This window comes from Nerophis lumbriciformis, linkage group LG07, assembly GCF_033978685.3.
Source record: "Nerophis lumbriciformis linkage group LG07, RoL_Nlum_v2.1, whole genome shotgun sequence".
Lineage (NCBI taxonomy): Eukaryota > Metazoa > Chordata > Actinopteri > Syngnathiformes > Syngnathidae > Nerophis > Nerophis lumbriciformis.
In genome coordinates this window covers 31,677,501-31,701,147 of record NC_084554.2, presented here as the reverse complement: position 1 = coordinate 31,701,147, position 23,647 = coordinate 31,677,501, and the positions used below count along the sequence as shown (strand labels likewise).

Sequence of the window (23,647 nt, the reverse complement as noted above, 5' to 3'; positions counted from 1 at the left end):
TGGAGCATTTACGGAAAATATGTAATTCTGGCGACAAAATTGTCTGTTTTGCTTTTTTGGTGTCAGAAGTTGGATGCAAATGGGTGCTCATTAAGTCCAATGCATACCTGATTCTGTGCATTGATCCCGGTGACGACATACTTTCCTGTTTTATGTGAAGCAAAACAATAGTTTTTGTTGCAGTATTCTTCTTTTGACACCAAATCCCAGTTATATATAATCTTTTTTAAGGCAGCGTTTGTATTGGGAAGGTGTCTCAGGTATTATAAATTATGCATTTTAAAAACTCACATATTTTGTATAGAGGTTCTTTTGACATGAATCTGAACTTTTGATGCCTTTTTGATGTGAATGCTTTGGGCTACGTTTTATATTTGTGGAAAATTTTGAAGGTCGAACGAAGTGACACTGTGTGTGTATAAAGTCTTCTAGGCGATAACTCAATGGTAACTTTTTGCCAGGATCATAACAAAACATAACCAAACAAAAGTACCATTGATTGGCCCAAGGGTGAACGTACAGTATATAACATTTATGACAAAAATAAGAGTAGTTAGATTTGGAGCAATAACTGAACATTTGCAATTTTGGCGACATCATTTTCTGTTTTGCTTTTTTGCCGTCAGAAGTTGGATGCAAATGGGTGCTCATTAAGTCTAACGTGCTTTAAAAGTCCCAAAGTGTTCCTGATTCAGTCCAGTGATGCTGCTGATGACGTCCTCCAGTGTCGTCAGTCCTGCACAATGCAGATTATATCTGTATTATCTTTTTAAGGCAGGGGTTGTACTCTGAAAGTGTCCCAAACAATATAATTCATGCATTTTAAATTTACAGATTTGGTAGAGGGTTTTTTTCCAACAAAAAAATGAACTTTTGATCCCTATTTGATGTGAATGCTTTGGGCTATGTTTTATATTTGTGGGATTTTCAAGACTGAGACGTTTTGAAGGTTTAAAAAAGTGTCACTGTTTGCTGGGTGTGTAAAGTGTGCTAGGTGATAACACAATGGTACCTTTTTTGCCAGGATCAAAACTATACATTTACAAGGCCAAAGAAAAGTACCATTAAATGGCCAAAGTCTGTCGCTATGCAACATTTAAGACAAATTAAATAGTGCAGTTTGACAATAAGCAATTTGAGATGGAGCAATAACTGAACAATTGCATTTTTGGAAACAAAATTTTCAGTTTTGCTTTTTTTGTTGTCAGAAGTTGGATTCAAATGTGAAGTCCTCTGCCAAATTCCAATCAACACCAAATTGTTCATAGATACACAACTCCCGCCTATGTTTAAATGCCTTAACTATTCACAGTAATGCAATGACAAGATTCAAACTAAATCAAAATGATCTGGTGGCCACATTTCCAGAAAGCCAGGAAACGGAGTGACAGGAGCACTCTGCTGTTAATAAGGACCGTCTGCAAAAAATCTAGCCAAACATCAGGATTTTGACAGGACTCTAGTGGTTTTAATAATCTGATGCAAACATTTGAGTTATTTTAACTGAACTCGCGAGCCACCAGTTAAATAGCCAAAATGGTGACAAAGAGAGAACCTAAAATGGAACCTTGAAGAACACCACTCGCATAACTAAATAAGTTGAACAAATGACAGCTAATTGCTTACTTATATAAATCACATTAGGGAAAAAAAACTGCCAAACAGGAGAGGACTTATAGGGGTGCCTTGAGGAACGCCTCAGTTATGTAAATCACAAGTTTAGACCCCAGTAAATGCAAGGGCCAAGTTCCTCTAAACAACGAGAACACTTGTTTGTCTCCAAAGTTTTGAACAGAGGGTGTGGGGAGGTTGATATAATTCCCAGGCTTGATTTAGCTCCTGGGTTGCAAGTTGAATAGCCCTGCCATATATGGATAATATACTACAACATCCAAAAACAAAACCCCATATATTAATTTCTACCTCAAAGGGATGCTATAATACAATTTGTATTGTTGGCGACATATTATTTTTTTTTTTTCCTTTTTTGGAGTCAGAATTGGGATGCAAATAGAAGAATGAGTTCAGGTCTCTGCCAAGTTGGGTCATTCCTGATTCAAGACAGCACAACATATTTCATAGATACACAGCTCTTTCCAATGTTGGAATTGTGTAATTGAGCAACGGAATTATACTGAAAAATAAAGGTAAATGTTGAAAAATGCCAGTGTTAACACAAACATGCCGTTATGCATGTACAGTCGCGATCAAAAGTTTACATACACTTGTAAAGAACATGATGTAATATCTGTCTTGAGTTTCCAATAATTTCTACAACTCTTATTTTTTTGTGATAGAGTGATTGGAGCACATACTTGTTGGTCACAAAAAACATTCATGAAGTTTGGTTCTTTTATGAATATATTATGGGTCTACTGAAAATGTAACCAAATATGCTGTGTCAAAAGTATACATACAGCAATGTTAATATTTGGTCACATGTCCCTTGGCAAGTTTCACTGCAATAAGGTGCTTTTGGTAGCCATCCACAAGCTTCTAGCAAGCTTCTGGTTGAATTTTTGACCACTCCTCTCAACAAAATTGGTGCAGTTTAGCTAAATTTGTTGGTTTTCTGACACAGACTTGTTTCTTCAGCATTGTCCACACGTTTAAGTCAGGACTTTGGGAAGGCCATTCTAAAACCTTCATTCTAGCCTGATTTAGCCATTTCTTTACCACTTTTGATTTTTTGTTTTTTCAGTCATTGACCTGTTGATTTGGTTACATTTTCAGTAGACCTGTAATAAATTCATAAAAGAACCAAATTTCATGAATGTTTTTTGTGACCAACAAGTATGTGCACCAATAACTCTATCACCAAAAAATAAGAGTTGTAGAAATTATTCGAAAATCAAGACAGTCATGACATTATGTTCTTTACAAGTGCATGCAAACGTTTGATCACGACTGTATGTCATAAATCAGCACCTTTGGTACCCAGATGTTATTTTTTAAACCTGTTGTACCACAATGCTGCATTTCCCCACTGCAAAAAGACAATACATTCTTCCCAAACATTATTCACAGTGAAATTAAGAAATTCCCCCAGAAAGGTTTTTCAAATATTGTTGACAAGGGGTTCCAAATATGATCTTCATGTTTGCAGTGTTTGTTGGAATGTGGTGCAATATGTCTTCTTCAGCAATATTCCTACTGTACTGTATGTGTTGGTTCACCAGGATGCAGCAGGAAGTGCTACAAAATATATAGTTATGTTGTCTGCAAATCTCTGCTATCCCCTCCCCATCCTTACATTGTGTGCGTGTGTGTGTGTGTGTGTGCGTGCGTATCAAAGGAAGCCAACTCACTTGTTGACAGGAACTGCTATGGCCTGCAGGTAGAGCCACTGGCTGCAGTAATGCAGGTAGAGCCTCACAAACCACATCAAAGCCAGCAGCAGCATAATGAGGCCGAGCTGCCAAACAGAGCCCCGCCAGCTACCACGCATTTGTTGTTGTTGATGATGTTGCCGGGGTAACGGTAGGCCCAGTTCGGACGGTAGCATGCGGAGGGCCAAGTGGGCTGGATCGGACAGCTGAGAGGGACCCGGTCCAATTTGCGGAGATCTGTTCAAAGACAATTAACGATTAAATAACTTATACAGGGCATAAATAGGTTGCATGCCAGCAGGGCAAATCTGCACTAATAAGGTGCAGGGCAGGGGCGTATTTGGTCATCGGGGGGGTCCAAAGCATACTTGCCAACCTTGAGACCTCCGATTTCGGGAGGTGGGGGGGTGGGGGGTGGGGGGCGTGGTTGGGGCGGGGGCGTGGTTTAGAGGGGAGGATATTTATATATTTACAGCTAGAATTCACCAAGTCAAGTATTTCATATATACATATATATATATATATATATATATATATATTTATATATATCTACATCCTGAAAATATGCAAACAAAACTGTGTTTAGATAATTGATACTTCTTTACTAATTATTTCAAATATGTTTATTTTAATGTATAATTCTATGGCTGGATGTAATAAGGAGTCAGAAAAAATACAAATAAAAATACAATTCATTTTGATGTGTTTAGCAAAATATAGTAAAAATGTATGTAGTATTTTTTTTTAAATTAATAAATATATTCATTTTTAGGTAAGATAAACATAATAATACAATTTATCTCTAGTCTGGTTGATTTAGTTCTTGTCACCCTGTTGTCCTCCTGTCTCTTCCCCAAGGATGGCTCCATGAGCTGGCAAACGCCTGGAGATGCCCTGCGTCAGTGGTCCCCAACCTTTTTGTAGCTGCACTTGAAAATTTTTCCCACGGACCGGGTTGGGGGGGGGGGTTCATAAAGAAATACAATCATGTGTGCTTACGGACTGTATCCCTGCAGACTGTATTGATCTATATTGATATATAATATATATATTGTGTTTTTTATGTTGATTTAATTAAAAAAAAAAAAAAAATGAATATATATATATTTTTTTTTATTTCTTGTGCGCCCCGGTACCAATCGGTCCGCGTAGTTGGGGACCACTGCCCTATGTCAACAACACGGTCGGCGGCCCGTCGGTGCACAGCTCGTACATCGCCGCCCCCTACTTCACCCTCAGCAGCCTGACCAGCGTCGGCTTTGGCAACGTGTGCGCCAACACGGACGCCGAGAAGATCTTCTCCATCTGCACCATACTCATCGGCGGTATGCCGGACGCCTCGTATGGAATAACGTGATTGGGCAGGCACGCTGTTTATATCGTGGGAAAGCGAACGTGAAAAAAGGCTGTCCTCACTCAGGTCCGCATGGAGCTGGAGGGGGTGTGGCCTCCAGCTCCGGCTGAAAAATCGGGAGATTTTCGTGAGAAAAATTGTCCTGGAAGGTTTTCGGGAGAGGCGCTGAATTTCGGGAGTCTCCCGGAAAATTCGGGAGGGTTGGCAAGTATGGTCCAAGGCAAAGTAGTCATTTGTGTCCTGGGCATGACGTTAAAGTGCATCCGGCAGTGGAGGCTCCTCTATAGGGTCATGGGGAACTAGGAGGTTAACCCCTTTACTACTGTTACGCCAGGTGGCCCTTGGCAAAGGCCTAGTACCTGACTGCCCCCTAGCCAGGGATACGGTGAAGACCTCAATGGCGGAGCAGGCGGAAGACGGTAGATTTAAGAACTACCACAACAGCTGCAATGGCGGAAGAAGGCTGCAGCAGAAAAGGGTCCCCAGTCGTCTTGGACTCCATGCCACTGGACCCTGACCCGATTATGTCAAGGATCGTGTGGTGACTGTCTGTGCACCAGTCTCCCCACGTTAAACAAAGTCACGCACAGGCATCCTCCATAAAGGGATACACCCCTACCAGGGGGATCGTCATACTCGTTCGAGTGACCGCCGCCGCCGAGTCATCGGGGCCCTCCACATAACAAAAGCAACATGGTAATTGACCGTGTTGTTAGAAACTATAATGCAAGCTGCACATTAAAGTGTAAAACAAGTTTTCTTAACCTTTTTGACCTCAGGGCTGATTTTTTCCACTAGCCCGGAACCCACTCAAATAAAAAACCCTAAATCTTACTCATAATTTTGATCTTATTGAATAAGTAAAGTGCTAAAATAAATAACAAATAAATATATCTAAATTAATTAAATACAAATAAAATAAAGTACATATAATACAGATATATTCAATCTAAATGTAATAATAAATACTTTATAATATATATGTTTTTTTAACTAAACTGTCATTAGAATTATAATGCAAATAAAAATACAGCTTCACCACTTTAGTCTTTTTTTTTGTGGTTAAGAAATGTCTCTACGACTTTAGCTCCAGACTTCTTCTGTTTGCTTGGTGCTGTCATTACTGCCACAAGTGGTAGAAACGTGTATTACAACTGAGTACCACTGCGGCCCATGCAGACCACAGCTGAGAAACAGCTATTTACAAGGCCCTCTAGGCCAGGGTTTTCCAACGCTTATGACTTCAGGGCCCACATTTTCTACTACAGAGGAGCCAGTGGTCCACTCGGATATTAACACCAAATTAGTAATCTTACTTTTGATTTTAATATTATACAATAATTACAGTGCTAAAATAAATATAAATTGATTAATTAAATAAAAGATAATAATAACAATAATTTAAAAAAAATGAATGCATTATAACTAAATTTAATAATAGTTTGTAATATATATGATTCCTAAATAAACTGTCAGGACGGCATGGCGAAGTTGGTAGAGTGGCCGTGCCAGCAATCGGAGGGTTGCTGGTTACTGGGGTTCAATCCCTACCATCCTAGTCACGTCTGTTGTGTCCTTGGGCAAGACACTTCACCCTTGCTCCTGATAGCGCATTGCATGGCAGCTCCTATGTGAATGTGTGTGTGAATGGGTGAATGTGGAAATACTGTCAAAGCGCTTTGAGTACCTTGAAGGTAGAAAAGCGCTATACAAGTATAACCCATTTATCATTATTTATAATACAATTAAAGTGCAAATGAAAATATAGCTTCACCACTTTAGTCATATTTTTTGGGCTCAAGAAACGTCTCCATGATTTTAGCTCCAGCCTTCTTCTGTTGGTTTAATATCGTCATTACTGCCACAAGTGGTAGAAACGTGTATTACAACCGAGTACTGCTGCAAACCATACGGACCACAGCTGAGAAACATTTTTGTGGCCCTCTAGGTGACGCTCACGGCCCGACAATGGGCCCAATGGTTAAGAATCACGGTCATAAAGAGTGCCACCTTGATAGGAGTTTGAACCAACATTTAATAAAGTGGAAGCCATTTATCGGAGGTCATTATTTTGTTGATGTCGTTGGACATATATATATATATATATATATATATATATATATATATATATATATATATATATATATATATATATATAATATGAATGCAGTTGAAAAGGCTTTGGATGAATTATATTTATCCACAGCGAATGTATTCCAATTCTGCACTTTATCTCAACTCACCAGTGGCCAACTTTCATGACAGATGTTAGCTTGCTGGAAACTTATTAATATGTATCAGCCCAAAATTGCTGGCTAAGTGTTTTCTCAATGAATCCCTCTGCCCATGTGCACATCCACGGAGGAACTTGAAACAATTCAACACCTCAGAGAGAACGCCAAGCTCACAAAAATCATCTATTTTTGTGGCACGCGGACAGTCTTTGTATATTTCGGCGCGGTTTGCAAGGTGGGAGGAAATGCAGTGCAATTGCTTGGAGTCCATTAAAGTAATGTGAGATGCAAGTCTAGACTAATTTATTGGGTGGAGGGGTAGGGCAACACAATTGATTCTGTTTTCTGTCCTTAGGCACTGTACCATTTTCCCTAGATAGACACTACAAAGTGAATTCCAACCGTGCTCTGGGACGCCGTGGTGAGACATTGGGATGTCCAAAGGCAAAGGCCTAAAGTCTTACCATCAAATATCTGACTCTGCATCCATAGCTTGTCTACTTTAAGCCCACTTTAATTAATGCTCGCCAGCTAATGGAGGTCAGGCCGTACTGCTTGTGTTTACATGTATCAATCACTGCAGACTCCTCCTATATGCTACAGTATATGTGGTTCGTCACGTGTGTACTCGCCCACTCTGACATATTGCGAGTTTGTCTCCATCTGTGCTCTGTATATGAAAGGGAATAACTGAGCACACCAACAAAGGGCGTCGCAGAGGAGGCAGAGGTGCTGAGGGATGCTAAAGACTGCTGCAAGGGATCGCTATCTGCTCCTGTGGCGCCACACAAACGCGCATGGATGCTGAAAACTACCAGACGTGGTGTTAATTTGCTTGGTTTACATAACAACAGTCATATGGAGACTTAAATGAAAATGTTGGAAATAGCAGTCATAACAGTGATTTAGGGATTTCTCACTGGCACCAATCGAGGGCGGACGCTCCCTTTTCCTCTGCCTGATATCTCCTGCTCGCTTCTGTGTTTGGTCTTTTCTTAACTTTTTTGTTGCCCCTTTTTGCATTGCTCTCCACATCTAAACATTGAAATTGATTCATAAAAGTATGCGGGCTATAGAGCGTTTTCTATTCGGGTTCCAGTACTCTGGAATGCCCTACCGGTAACAGTTGCACTGCAAAAACTGAATTCTAAGTAAGATGAAATATCTCAAATAAGGGTGATATTTGCTTATTTTCTGTCTGATAAGATAATTCTTCTCACTAAGCAGATTTTATGTTAGAGTGTTTTACTTGTTTTAAGGGTTTTAGTCCTAAATGATCTCAGTAAGATTTTACAGCTTGTTGCTGAGATTTTAAGACCTATATTGAGTAAAACATGCTTGAAACTAGAATATCAACTGATGCTAAGCTGTCATCAACACTCACAAGATAATTATTACTTTTTTAAAGTAATAATTTCTTACTTCAAGCATGAAAAAAACAACCATGATGCCGAGCGCATATCATTATGTCAAGATAATGGCACTAGCATTTACTTAATTTAAGAATATTTTTCAACATATTGAGCAAAAAGGTCTCTATTTTTTTCCACCAAGAAAAGTGCACTTGTTATTAGTGAGAATATACTTATTTTAAGGTATTTTTTGGGTTCATTGAGGTTAGCTAATTTTACTCGTTTTGGAAGGTCTTGACAAGCCGAATTTTCTTGTTCTATTGGCAGATCATTTTGCTTAGTTCAAATAAAATACCCCTAATTTTTGTATTTTTTTTTCTTGTTTTTGAACACTGACTTTTTGCAGTGTGGAGATGATACCTCAGTTTGTATACAATAGCCTTTAAAATGACCCCCCTTTTAGACCAGTTGATCTGCCGTCTCTTCTCTGCTCTGCCCCCCTCTCCTGCGTGGAGAGGTTATTATGACAGATGATTCGCTAGCTGTTCAAAGTCGGGACCCAGGGTGGACCACTCATCTGTGCATCAGTTGGGGACGTCTCTGCGCTGCTGACCTGCCTCCACTCAAGATGATCCCCTGCTGGCCCCACTATGGACTGGACTCTCACACTATTAACTAGGTCCACTCGACGTCCATCGCACCAGTCGCCCAGGGGCGGGGGTCCCCACATCTGCGGTCCCTTCCAAGGTTTCTCATTGTATCCCATTGGGTTGAGTTTTGTCTTGCCCTGATGTGGGATCTGAGCCAAGGATGTTGTTGTGGCTTGTGCAGCCCTTTGAGACATTTGTGATTTAGGGCTATATAAATACACTTTGTTTGATTGATTGAATGATTAACTGGCCTCTCAACGGAATTGACAAGATCTCGGGTTTAGGGGAACCTGCCCGCCTACTCGGAATTATGACAACAGGACATATGCTGATTGGAGTGAGCGTTGTTGTAGTTTGTCGACAAATTGAAAGATGCTGGCAGCCTTCAAAGTACCCTAAAGCTGCCACAAAAAAACTGGAGGATGCGGGCAGAGCTGTGGACACTCTTGTGGTTTTGGATAACATCGGACAGTGGTATCCCATTAGCCTGCTCAGTGGCCAAATAACCCCACGCAATATCACACAGACTATGTGGGGGTATTTTTTTTCATTTCTTTTTTTTAATTCCGACTACAAAATTTGAAAGTTGCAGGCGACAACTCACAAAACTAAACTAATGCAAGTGCATGTGTGGTACATATGGGTGTGGTTCATATCATTACGAGATAAAAGTTGGGAGTGGGCGGCGTGTAATGCGTACAACAAAATTAGCGCTACAATTTACAATGCAATTTACTTTAATATTTATTGTTACTTTATTAAATATTTTATTATATGTGGAGTATATTGTGTACAAATTGACAACAGGAAGTGAACAAAAGTGTTAGCAATTGCAATGTAATGAAAAAGGAGTAAGATTAGATAAACGATGCTTCTTCCTACTCCTTTTCGAACATGCTGAAAAGAACACGCTGGAAATTGTGATGTATCGTGTTGCAATTGTATGCATGTTCGGAATAAACTCAAACCATAACGCCAACCAAAAGCTTTAAAATTATATCGAAATGGCAGGCATTTATCCATGAAAATAAGGAGAAGCTGCTGCTAGTGTATTTGACGAAAAAACAGCTGGAAGGACCAGTCCACCAGTCCACTCTCCAAGATAAATGTACTTTTTACTAAATCACTTCATAAAATTACTCTGTAATACAACCAACTAAGCTTGTAAATGGAGGTACTACTGTAAATGGATCATTTGGATCATCACTTGAATTAGGATTATTTTTTCCCCCAATATTCCCAATTTCTTGTTGACTTAGTTCTGTTTACAAATGCCATTGAAAACCTAACCTTATTCATCTCACAATATGAAAAGCAATTTACTTTAATATCTATTATAATTTTTTAAATATATTATTATACATGGAGTATATTGTGTACAAATTGACAACAGGAAGTGAACAAAAGTGTTAGCAGTTGCTATGTAATGAAAAAAAGAGTAGTATTAAATAAACTCTGCTTCTTCATACTCCTTTTCGAACATGCTGAAAAGAATACTCTGGCAAGTGTGATGCATCGTGTTGCAATTGTATGCATGTTCGGAATAAATTCAAACCATAACGCCAGCCAAAAGCTTTAAAATGATATCAAAATGGCAGGCATTTATCCATGAAAATAAGGAGAAGCTGCTGCTAGTGTATTTGACGAAAAAGCAGCTGGAAGGACCAGTCCACCAGTCCACTCTCCAAGGTAAATGTACTTTTTTACTAAATTACTTCATAAAATTACTCCGTAAAATAATCAATTAAGCTTGTAAATTGAGGTACTACTGTAAATGGATCATTTGGATCATCACTTGAATTAGGATTATTTTTATCCCCCATTATTTTCAATTTTATTTTACTTAGTCCTAGTTACAAATGCCATTGAAAATGTAACCTTATTCATCTCACAATATGAAATGCAATTTACTTTAATATCTATTATTACTTTTTTAAATATTTTGTTATATATGGAGTATATTGTGTACAAATTGACAACAGGAAGTGAACAAGAGTGTTAGCAGTTGCTATGTAATGAAAAAGGAGTAGGATTAAATAAACTCTGCTTCTTCCTATTCCTTTTTGAACATGCTGAAAAGAACACGCTGGCAATTGTGATGCATCGTGTTGCAATTGTATGCATGTGCGGAATAAACTCAAACCATAACGCCAGCCAAAAGCTTTAAAATTATATCGAAATGGCAGGCATTTATCCATGAAAATAAGGAGAAGCTGCTGCTAGTGTATTTGACGAAAAAGCAGCTGGAAGGACCAGTCCACCAGTCCACTCTTCAAGGTAAATGTACTTTTTTACTAAATTACTTCATTAAATTACTCCGTAATAGAACCAATTAAGTTTGTAAATGGAGGTACTATTGTAAATGGATCATTTGGATCATCACTTCAATTAAGATTCTTTTTTCCCCCATTATTCCCATTTTTTTTTTACTCAGTGCTGTTTACAAATGCCATTGCAAACCTAACCGTATTCATCTCACAATATGAAATGCAATTTACTTTAATATTTATTATTACTTGTTTTTCTATTTTATTATACATGGAGTATAGTGTGTACAAATTGACAACAGGAAGTGAACAAAAGTGTTAACAGTTGCTATGTAATGAAAAAGGAGTAGGATTAAATAAACTCTGCTTCTTCCTACTCCTTTTCGAACATGCTGAAAAGAATACGCTGGCAATTGTGATGTATCGTGTTGCAATTGTATGCATGTTCGGAATAAACTCAAACCATAACGCCAGCCAAAAGCTTTAAAATGATATCGAAATGGCAGGCATTTATCCATGAAAATAAGGAGAAGCTGCTGCTAGTGTATTTGACGAAAAAGCAGCTGGAAGGACCAGTCCACCAGTCCACTCTCCAAGGTAAATGTACTTTTTTACTAAATTACTTCATAAAGTTACTCCGTAATAGAACAAATCAAGCTTGTAAATGGAGGTACTACTGTAAATGGATCATTTGGATCATCACTTCAATTAAGATTATTTTTTTCCCCATTATTCCCAATTTTTTTTTACTCAGTCCTGTTTACAAATGCCATTGAAAACCTAACTGTATTCATTTCACAATATGAAATGCAATTTACTTTAATATTTATTATTACTTTTTTAAATATTTTATTACATATATGGAGTATAATGTGTACAAATTGACAACAGGAAGTGAACAAAAGTGTTAACAGTGGCTATGTAATGAAAAAGGAGTAGGATTAAATAAATTCTGCTTCTTCCTACTCTTTTTCCAACATGCTGAAAAGAACACGCTGGCAATTGTGATGCATCGTGTTGCAATTGTATGCATGTTCGGAATAAACTCAAACCATAATCTCAACGGCAAGGCTAAAAAACAACCATGTAAATATTACACCGTTGCCTCGCTCCATAGATTGTGCTGGAAACACACAGGCAAGATGCTCCCCTGTCAAGAGGCGTTAAGTGAAAACAGCAAACCTAACCTGACACACATCCTTCATGTAATGAAGATATTGATGGTGCATGAAAGAGGAATATTTTTAGACGCTGGTGCCGCTTCCAACGCAAACTGGTAACGCGATGTGAAATCTCTTCTCACCGCTGAATAGATTTCATTATGGCACCTCCGAATACAGAATTATAATGCACAAAAAACACGATGCTTGTCCCTTGGACGACTGATAGGCCCATAGTTGGATTGAACCATGCCTTGGCACACATTACTACATTTTAATTGCACTTTTAAGGATTCAGTAAAATCTGGGTCAGAAGCTGATCCCTACTTAGCTTAGCATGTTTGCTCCAAAAATGGATACAACCATGCCAGATTGTGCAAAGAATGCAAATACACTATATTGCCAAAAGTATTTGGCCACCCATCCAAATGATCAGAATCAGGTGTCCTAATCAATATATGTAAATAAATAAATAAATCACTTTGCCCGGCCACAGGTGGATAAAATTAAGCACTTAGGCATGGAGACTGTTTCTACAAACATTTGTGAAAGAATGGGCCGCTCTCAGGAGCTCAGTGATTTCCAGCGTGGAACTGTCATAGGATGCCACCTGTGCAACAAATCCAGTCGTGAAATATCTGATGGACGAGTCTGGGTTTGGAGGTTGCCAGGAGAACGGTACATTCCGGACTGCATTGTGCCGAGTGTGAAATTTGGTGGAGGAGGAATTATGGTGTGGGGGTTGTTTTTCAGCAGTTGGACTTGGCCCCTTAGTTCATACTTGCCAACCTTGAGACCTCCGATTTCGGGAGGTGGGGGGTGGGGGGTGGGGGTTTCGTGGGTGGGGCGGGGGCGTGGTTGGGGGCGTGGTTAAGAGGGGAGGAGTATATTTACAGCTAGAATTCACCAAGTCAAGTATTTCTCATATATATATATATATATATATATATATATATATATATATATATATATATATATATATAAGAAATACTTGACTTTCAGTGAATTCTAGCTATATATATATATATATATATATATATATATATATATATATATATAAATAAGAGAACTACTTGAATTTCAGTGTTCATTTATTTACACATATACACACACATAACACTCATCTACTCATTGTTGAGTTAAGGGTTGAATTGTCCATCCTTGTTCTATTCTCTGTCACTATTTTTCTAACCATGCTGAACACCCTCTCTGATGATGCATGCTGCTTTGTCTCCGTGTTGTGTGCGCAGTTGTGCACTGCACTCTCTAAAAGCCGTAGATGTTTATGTCACATATGCATGTACAGTAGATGGCAGTATTGTCCTGTTTAAGAGTGTCACAACATTGTTGTTTACGGCAGACGAACTGCTGTACGGTAGACGAAAACATGACTGCTGTAGTTGTGTGTTGTTGCCGCGCTGGGAGGACGTTATTGAAACTGCCTAACAATAAACCCACATAAGAAACCAAGAACTCGCCCTCGATCATTCTACAGTTATAACGTGATTGGGCAGGCACGCCGTTTATATTGTGGGAAAGTGGACGTGAAAACAGGCTGTCGACACGTCACTCAGGTCCGCCTGAATTTCGGGAGATTTTCGGGAGAAAATTTGTCCCGGGAGGTTTTCGGGAGAGGCGCTGAATTTCGGGAGTCTCCCGGAAAATCCGGGAGGGTTGGCAAGTTTGCCTTAGTTCCAGTGAAAGGAACTTTGAATGCTCCACGATACCAACACTTTTTGGACAATTCCATGCTCCCAACCTTGTGGGAACAGTTTGGAGTGGGCCCCTTCCTCTTCCAACATGACTGTGCACCAGTGCACAAAGCAAGGTCCATAAAGACATGGATGACAGAGTCTGGTGTGGATGAACTTGACTGGCCTGCACAGAGTCCTGACCTGAACTCGATAGAACACCTTTGGGATGAATTAGAGCGGTGACTGAGAGCCAGGCCTTCTCGACCAACATCAGTGTGTGACCTTACCAATGCGCTTTTGGAAGAATGGTGGAAAATTCCTATAAACACACTCCGCAACCTTGTGGACAGCCTTCCCAGAAGAGTTGAAGCTGTAATAGCTGCAAAAGGTGGACAGACATCATATTGAACCCTATGGGTTTGGAATGGGATGGCACTTCAAGTTCATATGTGAGTCAATGCAGGTGGCCAATTACTTTTGACAATATAGTGTACCACGGCGTGGCGCAGTGGAAGAGTGGCCGTGCGCGACCCGAGGGTCCCTGGTTCAATCCCCACCTAGTACCAACCTCGTCATGTCCGTTGTGTCCTGAGCAAGACACTTCACCCTTGCTCCTGATGGGTGCTGGTAGCGCCTTGCATGGCAGCTCCCTCCATCAGTGTGTGAATGTGTGTGTGAATGGGTAAATGTGGAAGTAGTGTCAAAGCGCTTTGAGTACCTTGAAGGTAGAAAAGCGCTATACAAGTACAACCCATTTATCATTTATCATTTACCTGTCAATCAACCATCACTCGGAGGAGTTTGCCCTTAAAAATAGCAAAATAAACGCAAATTAGAGTTGGAATTGTGAAAATGCATAGGTAATGAGAATGGGCAGCATGGGGAGGATTACAGTAAAGTCCCCCGTTTTAAATAGCAGATTAATGGTAAGAAGTCTCCAGGGCGGAGAACACAGAAGGTAACTCTCCCAATCCTTCTGCCACGCCCCCGCTGGCTTAAACCCTCCAGTCAAGGGGCCACTTAAAGTATCGGACTTATCCTTTCATTTTGAGGATTAAAGTTATTTCCTGTCACTTTTCCTATTTAGGCCACTGGCATTGTTTATGAATGCCACGCTAAAACCAGCCGTCTTCTCGCACATCGTCGAGGAACGGCTCGCTGTTGGGCACGTGGAGAAAGCCAAAGATTGAGAGTGTGAAAATAGACTTAAAAGATTGACGGATAATGTGATTGTTCTCTTCGTGGCCCACATGCATGACTGCTGCGCTGATTACAGAAGCGTGATTATCTGAGGTGTCAAAGAGATGGGACGGGTGATACCTTATCTTTGCTTACATCTCATCTCCTTGATTATGCATCTGTTTTAGGATTTAATGGCGTTTGTCTTCTGCTGACACTGCCAGCCATTCCTGCAATTATTTTTAAGATGTTTAAGGCTGTACTCACATTAGACTCATCGTTTTGTGTTTTGGCACCCAAGGTCTGCATTGCTTGATACAGTGCATGCCCTCTTACCTATGAGCACATGCAACCTGGACGTGTTGCATTGTCAATGATGTAGCTCCTCCTGCCAGCTACTGATGATAAACACCACCTTCCATAACAACACAACCCAGATTGACTTAGAAAATGAGCGATTAGGACCGTGGTTGGTAGGCTTACTCATGCACCAGCACATGCACCCAACCTGGACATGTTTCATCATGAATGATGTCGCTCCTCCTGCCAGTTATTGATAATAAACACCACCTTCCATAACAACACAACCCGGATGACTCAGAAAATAAAAAGTTAGGACCACGGTAGGCTTAATCACGCACCAGCATGTGCACCCAGCCTGGACGTGTTGCATCATCAATTATGTCGTTCCTCCTGCCAGCTATTGATGATAAACACCACCTTCGATATCAACACACACCAATTGACTCAGAAAATAAGCAATTAAGACTACGGTAGGCTTACACATGCACCACCACATGCACCCAGCCTGGACGTGTTGCATCGTCAATGATGTAGCTCCTCCTGCCAGCTATTGATATTAGACACCACCTTCCATAACAACACAACCCAGATTGACTCAAAAAATGATCAATTAGGACCGTGGTTGGTATGCTACTCATGCACCAGCACCTACACCCAACCTGGACATGTTGCATCATCAATGATGTCGCTCCTCCTGCTAGTTATTGATGATAAACACCACCTTCCAGAACAGCACAACCCGGATGACTCAGAAAATAAAATTTTATGACCACGGTGGGCTTACTCATGCACCACCACATGCACCCAGCCCAGCTGGACGTGTTGCATAATCAATGATGTAGCTCCTCCTGCCAGTTATTGATATTTGACACCACCTTCCATAACAACACAACCCAGATTGACTCAAAAAAATTATCAATTAGGACCGTGGTCGGTATGCTACTCATGCACCAGCACCTGCACCCAACCTGGACATGTTGCATCATCATCGATGTCGCTCCTCCTACTAGTTATTGATGATAAACACCACCTTCCAGAACAGCACAACCCTTATGACTCAGAAAATAAAATGTTATGACCACGGTGGGCTTACTCACGCACCAGCACATACAACCAGCCTGGACGTGTTGCATAATCAATGATGTCACTCCTCCTGCCAGTTATTGATAGTAAACACCACCTTCCATAACAACACAACCCAGATTATCTTGGCAAAGAAAAAATGCACAGATTTAGACAGATTTGTAAACAATATTTTACAGGAATAGGTATGTTGTGTATATAGTAAAAGTTTTAGATCTTTGAGTTCAACTCGTGAAAAATGGTAGCAAAAACAAAAGTGTTGTGTTTATATTTTTTTCCAGTGTAATTTGTACATTTAATGACTTGTAGCCAGCATCTGGTAAAAGTATTTAAACAATGGCATGCTAGTTTTTCATATGCATAAACACAAACAACTACACTTGTGCGCAATGCCTAGAGGGATTTCCTGTATTGACAAAACATAATATAAAATTAATAATATACCACAGGAAGCTATGTCACTAATTAGCTATGTTTTTTTTAATATGCTTATGTGCAAAAAAACAAGTAGAACATTTTCAAAACAGACGTTCCCTTTATTCCACTATCTTCTCCTCATTTATTTTATTTGCTCCGAGAACAATTACCATAAGGGAGTTTTATAGGCTTTGTTTCCTACCAAGGATCTGACAAGGCAAGCACGTATACATAAATGAGGTTCATTGACAAAATGGAGGCTCAGTGGCAGGTATTCTGGGTGTTGTTAAAAGGAGAATTATGGAAGAGTGACTCAGCCGCTGTACATCATCATGTAATTAAAAAACTGTGTAACGATGCACCGGTGAATTATCGGAATTATTTGCAGCTGACAGGGAAGGGAAGAGTGCATAATCAAAAGCAATGAAAAAATATGTTCCACTTAATTAGTAATCCTTGTTTGACTTATAGTCGGCTGCTCCTTTTTACAATGGAAGTGAGGTGAGCAAATATGCATTAGTGCAATTCAACACTAGCATTGAATTAAACGATACAAATATGCTATAGAAAATTATAAATAAAGTGTAGGATTATTTTTACATTTAAAAATATTTTATGTAATAATGTCTTCATTTTTCCAAAAAAATATTGAAAATTAAAAAAACAAAATACATTTTATTTGGTTTATTTAATTAGAAAATAGTTTTATTACCCACACTTAGTAACTATTTTGTAATTACAGCTTAACTGTGTAGTTTCAACTGTCGTTGTGTATTCGGGCTGTCAAAGTAAACGTGATAATAACATGTTAACCATAATTCCCTTTAACGGTGTTCATTTTTTTTGACAAGCGATTAATGCGCGATTAACGTGACCCTCGGTCCATTCCGTAGCGTGGAAAAATGTATCTGCGTTCAGTAACTATTGAGCCACAAGCAGATAAAGATAGCGAGCCGAAATGTATTTAAAAAAAGGGTATTTTGTGGAAAGCCCAGGTCCAAAGTCGTGGCAAGGATAAAAGTTCATCAGAAATGAAAGACGGTAGGGAATTTTGCATCTGTCTGTCAGAAAAACATTTCAAGACACTGGTCAAACCGATCACACACTTTCGGCTTCAAAATAAAAGCGATACGCGTCTTACCTGGTCCAACTACATCAACCACATTTTTAAAAAGGCTTACATTATGATCATACTTTTTCAAAGATGTTTTTTAATGTAATCTGAGATATTTCTACCGAAATAAATGCTGGTTTATCAGTTAAGGAATAAAGGAGGGCACATTTTCTGGCTGTCTGAAATAGTATGAATATTTTTGTTATAACATGTTGAGCAGGCTGAATTGTAGACTTTCATAATAAATAGAGAAGGTTAAGACATTGACATGCAGTGATATGAATACCATTAACCTGTACAACGTATAATATACAGCATATCAGAAGCATGATTCAGAGACATATTACAGGTTACATTACCAAACATCTTTGACAATCAAACCATTATCATAACGATCAACATTGTGTGTTAGTAATGCCTAAAACTGGTATCTAAACACGGTAGTGTAGCTCCTCATTTTTTAATGCAAGTGCTCCTCGAGCAGGAATTGAAATTATGTTAGGGATAAATCAACGCACTGCAGGTATTTTATTTTTATTGTCATTTAAAGCATGTTTATGTCCATTTTATGTTTAGCTGTATACAAAAAGTAGTTTTAAAAACTGTTAAATTACCTGTCTATGGTACACCTATTAATGATGAAAAATTGTATCTAGCTGTAAATAATTGTGATTAATTTTGAGTTAACTATGAACAAAATGCAAAGAATCACTCGACAAACATAGTATAAACCAATCCTAAACGTGCACCCACGGTTATTAGCTCAGCTTGTCTCAGCCAATCGGCTCCTTGATTGCATCTTCACCGCGCACTGCTGTCTTTTATATTCAAGGACTGAATGATTTGAGTTTCATTGCAGATCAAATGCGATTTTTTTATGCCTCGAGAATTAAAAGACGGTAGTGGCACGCCACGCATGCATTTGCAAAGACTGCTCCTCTGTTTCCAGGACTGCTTGAGAATCAAGACCTCCAGAGAACTGCATCAGTATTTAACTGCTTTCTGACCTTGTCTCCCAGACTGCAGGACACGGTCACTAGAGAGATCTTGGTTGAAAATTGAGTGAGCCACAGTGTAAAGCTGTCTGTTACACGAGGAGCGTAGCAGCCCCTTCATTAGGGACACAGTTCAGGAATTAATATTATTAAAAGACTAATGTGGTTTTCAATTATATATTTTTTGATTAATTAAATTGTATACATTCATTTTATTCTATGTTTTTTTCTGGGAGATTTTCTGGTACGTGACATTTTATTATTATTATTATTATTATTTATTTGTGTAATATTTTTTTATCCGTGGGGCATGACAGTTTTTTTTAAATACAATTTTGGCATTGATAAGGTTTTTCTATTATGTTCATTTTAAAATAGGATCAAGAAACCTACGACCCACGGACCATATATGACCCACAAAAGCATTTGTTCAAGCCTGCCTTGCATACCTTAAAGGAGCCATTTGTAGTAATGTGGCCAGAAATGGTACTGCAATCACAGTCAAAATTCTGTAGTCCCCTCCCACTCTCCATGACTGAGGTTGCCAGATATGCAGCCGAATCTGAATCTTACTCCAAGGAACTACAAATGGCAATCGACAAGTCCTATGCTCTAGGTTTCTCTTGTTTATGCTTCTTGCAAGATGGTTTACTAAGTAATTATGCCACATTTTACTAATGTCGATTAGCCAAATGTATTTGTAAAGTTACGCAGCAATATTTTCGTCGGGAGTTGGGACAGATTGTTGGCATTAACCTGAGAATCGTAACGACGCCTTTTAGATTTACTAAGGTCTGACATGTTTAGTAACTTCACCAGTGGCAGTAGCTAGACGAAGAGGTTTGTGTGTAACTGGCAACCTGGATGTGACACACTCACAAACTTTTTAATTGGTCAAATGGTGGAGAGCAGGGTATCGAAATGAAAACCAGAAGATTTCGGGCCTGTAAATCTAATTTTGAAATTAGCATATCCTGGCTGAACTACTGCTATCAGTTATAAAGGTATTCGAAAAGAACATGATTTATTAATGCCTTTTGACATATCAAGGCCATTTAGCGATGGCGTGACATGAAAGGATAACATATGGCTCCTTTTATTGTCTTAAATGTAAATAATTATACAGCATGTACAATGAAAAATTAAGAAAACATTATTATTATAATTAAATATAGTTTCTCATTGTTATTTTTTTAAATGTATCTATGCATTTATTTTCGAGACGTGTGAGTTGTGACAGTTTTTTAACCGGCTCGCAATGAGATAATAAAAAAAAATTACAATTTAAAAAAAGAAACAGATTTAAAAACAATTAACCTATAATTAATTGTTAATTATTAATTATGGTAAATGGGTTATATTATATAGCGCTTTTCTACCTTCAAGGTACTCAAAGCGCTTTGACACTATTTCCACATTCACCCATTCACACGCACATTCGCACACTGAGGGCGGAAGCTGCCATGCAAGGCACTACTGATCCATCAAGAGCAAGGGTGAAGTGTCTTTCTCAAGGACACAACAGACGTGACTTGGATGGGGATCGAACCGGGAACCCTGAAGTTGCTGGCACGGCCGCTCTACCAACAGAGCCACGCTGTATACCGTCTAAGCATGAAAATTAAGGAAACATATTTACTAATTATTGTTTATCATTATTATTTAAGTATGTATTTAAGTTGTCATATGTAGGAACTGTGAGGCTTTTTAATGTGATATTGCTATGTTTTGTCAGAATTGTGAACGGTTGTTGTTGGTGAGACCCCAAGATGCAGGGACGGTAGGCTAAGTGCAGAGAAAAAGTCCTTTTAATTAGGACTAAGCAAGCAAAAATCAAAAGGCACACCGTAAACACTTGTCAATTCACCAGTGTCGCAAGCGTGGCAACACTGGACGATAAACCCTTAATCCCCTTAACATTAATCGAGAGCAGGTGTAGAGAACAGTGCTCCAATGGTGCTGAAGTCACTACAAGACAAAAAACAAAACAGGAATTGGAACAAAAATACACAGGAAAAACTAACCAAAAACCATCAAACTGTCAATTTGTTTTATTTTATTTGTAATTAAAACTATACGGAATGTTTTTAATCAAGGTAATGACATGGGTGGGCAACACCGCAATTTAAAATGCAAAACTTAACTAAATATAAACACAAATAATAAAGGTAGAATAGCCCCCAGACAACTTTCTGAAAGCAGGAATGGTCCAAACCCAAGCGAGCGCCAGTGATATCATTGATATCAACAGTCAGAACACATTTTGACATCATTGGTAGAATGTCACTTGTAACCTTCAAAGTGCCCGTCAGAATTATTTATTTGCACCTCTACATGCCAAACGCTGCTTTTAAACACTCGTTTGTTGACTTTACATGTTTTTTTGTCGGACCAAGGAGCGAGTGATTGCGGACCTCTGGCCTAAATACGCGCATGAGCAAATCACACGCAATCACTCATACGCTCACACATATCCTTCCTGTCACTTGTCCTCTGTATGAAACCCCTCCTGTGTGCATGTGTGGGAAAACTGCGGCATGTGAGCCAGAGCACCAATGGGATCACTGAGAACACTGACTGACACATCAGTGTGGGGTTGTACGGTATACCGGTATTAGTATAGTACCACGATACTAATGAATCATTTTCGGTACTATACATCCTCTGAAACGTACCGGTCCCGCACCCCCTCCGCGCCGTGTCAAAGTCACGTCGAGTCATTGCTAGTTTACGAGCAGACGAGCATGTTCGGCAGCGCACAATCACAGAGTACTTACAAGCAGACACAGTGTGTAGACAGAAAAGGGAGAACGGACGCATTTTGGCTTAAAAACTAAGGATAAAGGTGAAGTTATAACACCCAAACGCCCTTAGGAAGAGATGCTTTAAAACATGGTTAGCTAGCTAGCGGCTAACGCCCAGCCGCTGTCGGCAGTGTTTTAGCGACTTCTAAATCACTAATCTGGTCTCCATGGCGACAAATAAAGTAAGTTACTTACAAGTATCATCCCTGCAGGACGAGGAATAGCTAAACATGCTTCACTACACACCGTAGCTCACCGGTGTCAAAATGTAAACAAACACCATGGGTGGATCTACACCTAACATCCACTGTAATGATACCAAATACATGCACGTATCTAGTCGATACTACTATGATTATGTGGGTATTTTTTGTCATCACATCTTCTTTCGTTTTAAAAAAATGTATATTATGTTTATAAACTCAGGAAATATGTCCCTGGACACATGAGGACTTTGAATATGACCAATGTATGATCCTGTAACTACTTTGGTACCCAAATTTGTGGTATCATCCAAAACTAATGTAAAGTATCAAACAACAGAAGAATAAGTGATTATTACATTTTAACAGAAATGTAGATAGAACATGTTAAAAGAGAAAGTAAGCAGATATTAACAGTAAATGAACAAGTAGATGAATCATTCATTTTCTACCACTTGTCCTTAATAATGTTGACAAAATAATAGAATGATAAATGACACAATATGTTACTGCATATGTCAGCAGACTAAATTATAGGGCGGCATGGCGTAGTGGGTAGAGCAACCGTGCCAGAAACCTGAGGGTTGCAGGTTCGCTCCCCGCCTCTTACCATCCAAAAATCGCTGCCGTTGTGTCCTTGGGCGGGACACTTCACCCTTTGCCCCCGGTGCCACTCACACCGGTGAATTGAGTGATGAATGATAGGTGGTGGTCGGAGGGGCCGTTGGCGCAAATTGCAGCCACGCTTCCGTCAGTCTACCCCAGGGCAGCTGTGGCTATGAAAGTAGCTTACCACCACCAGGTGTGAATGAATGATGGGTTCTACATGTAAAGCGACTTTGGGTACTTAGAAAAGCGCTATATAAATCCCAGGTATTATTATTATTATTAAATTAGGAGCCTTTGTTTGTTTACTTGCTACTAAAAGACAAGTTGTCTTGTATGTTCACTATTTTATTTAAGGACTTAACTGCAATAAGAAACATATGTTTAATGTACACTAAGATTTTTTTTTTAAATATACCAATAATGCAATTTTTTTTTGTGATCCCCTTTATTTAGAAAAGTATCGAAATCATTTCGGTGCCGGTCCTGGTACCAAAATATTGGTATCAGTGTCTATTAGCCAATCATTGGGCTACCTTAAGCCTGACCGTTTTCATTTCCGTAAAAGGAGGAAGGAAGTGAGATATGAAGTATTTGCCGCTAAACTGACGCCTGGACTCAGAAATCCCCAACGCCACAGGGGGCCTCTCGTAAACATCCCCGGCCCCTGCGGCACAGGAAAGCGACCTGGGGGTGACCGAGGCGCTGCCACCCACCCACCTCTCCCAGCATCAGAATTGATTGACCCCTCCACGCACTGTGATTTAAAGTTGCAGTGTGCACAGGATTTGTTTCCCTTTATTCCGTCGTACACACACAGAGTCAAACAGATGGATTCCTCAAAGTGTCCCTTTTTCCTACTACATCCGAACGCGTCAACAGATGGAGGGCGCACGAAGCGGT

At 39.4% G+C, this 23,647-nt stretch overlaps 1 protein-coding gene across 1 annotated transcript in view; it reads right to left on the bottom strand.

Annotated features, from left to right (window-relative positions):
- ofcc1 (orofacial cleft 1 candidate 1) overlaps positions 1 to 23,647 on the bottom strand; it is a 219,548-nt gene that overhangs the window by 93,006 nt on the left and 102,895 nt on the right. Inside the window, exon 12 of the mRNA XM_072913410.1 lies at positions 3,309 to 3,566. Coding sequence (XP_072769511.1) covers positions 3,309 to 3,566 — 258 coding nt within the window. The remainder of the gene's footprint in view (positions 1 to 3,308; positions 3,567 to 23,647) is intronic.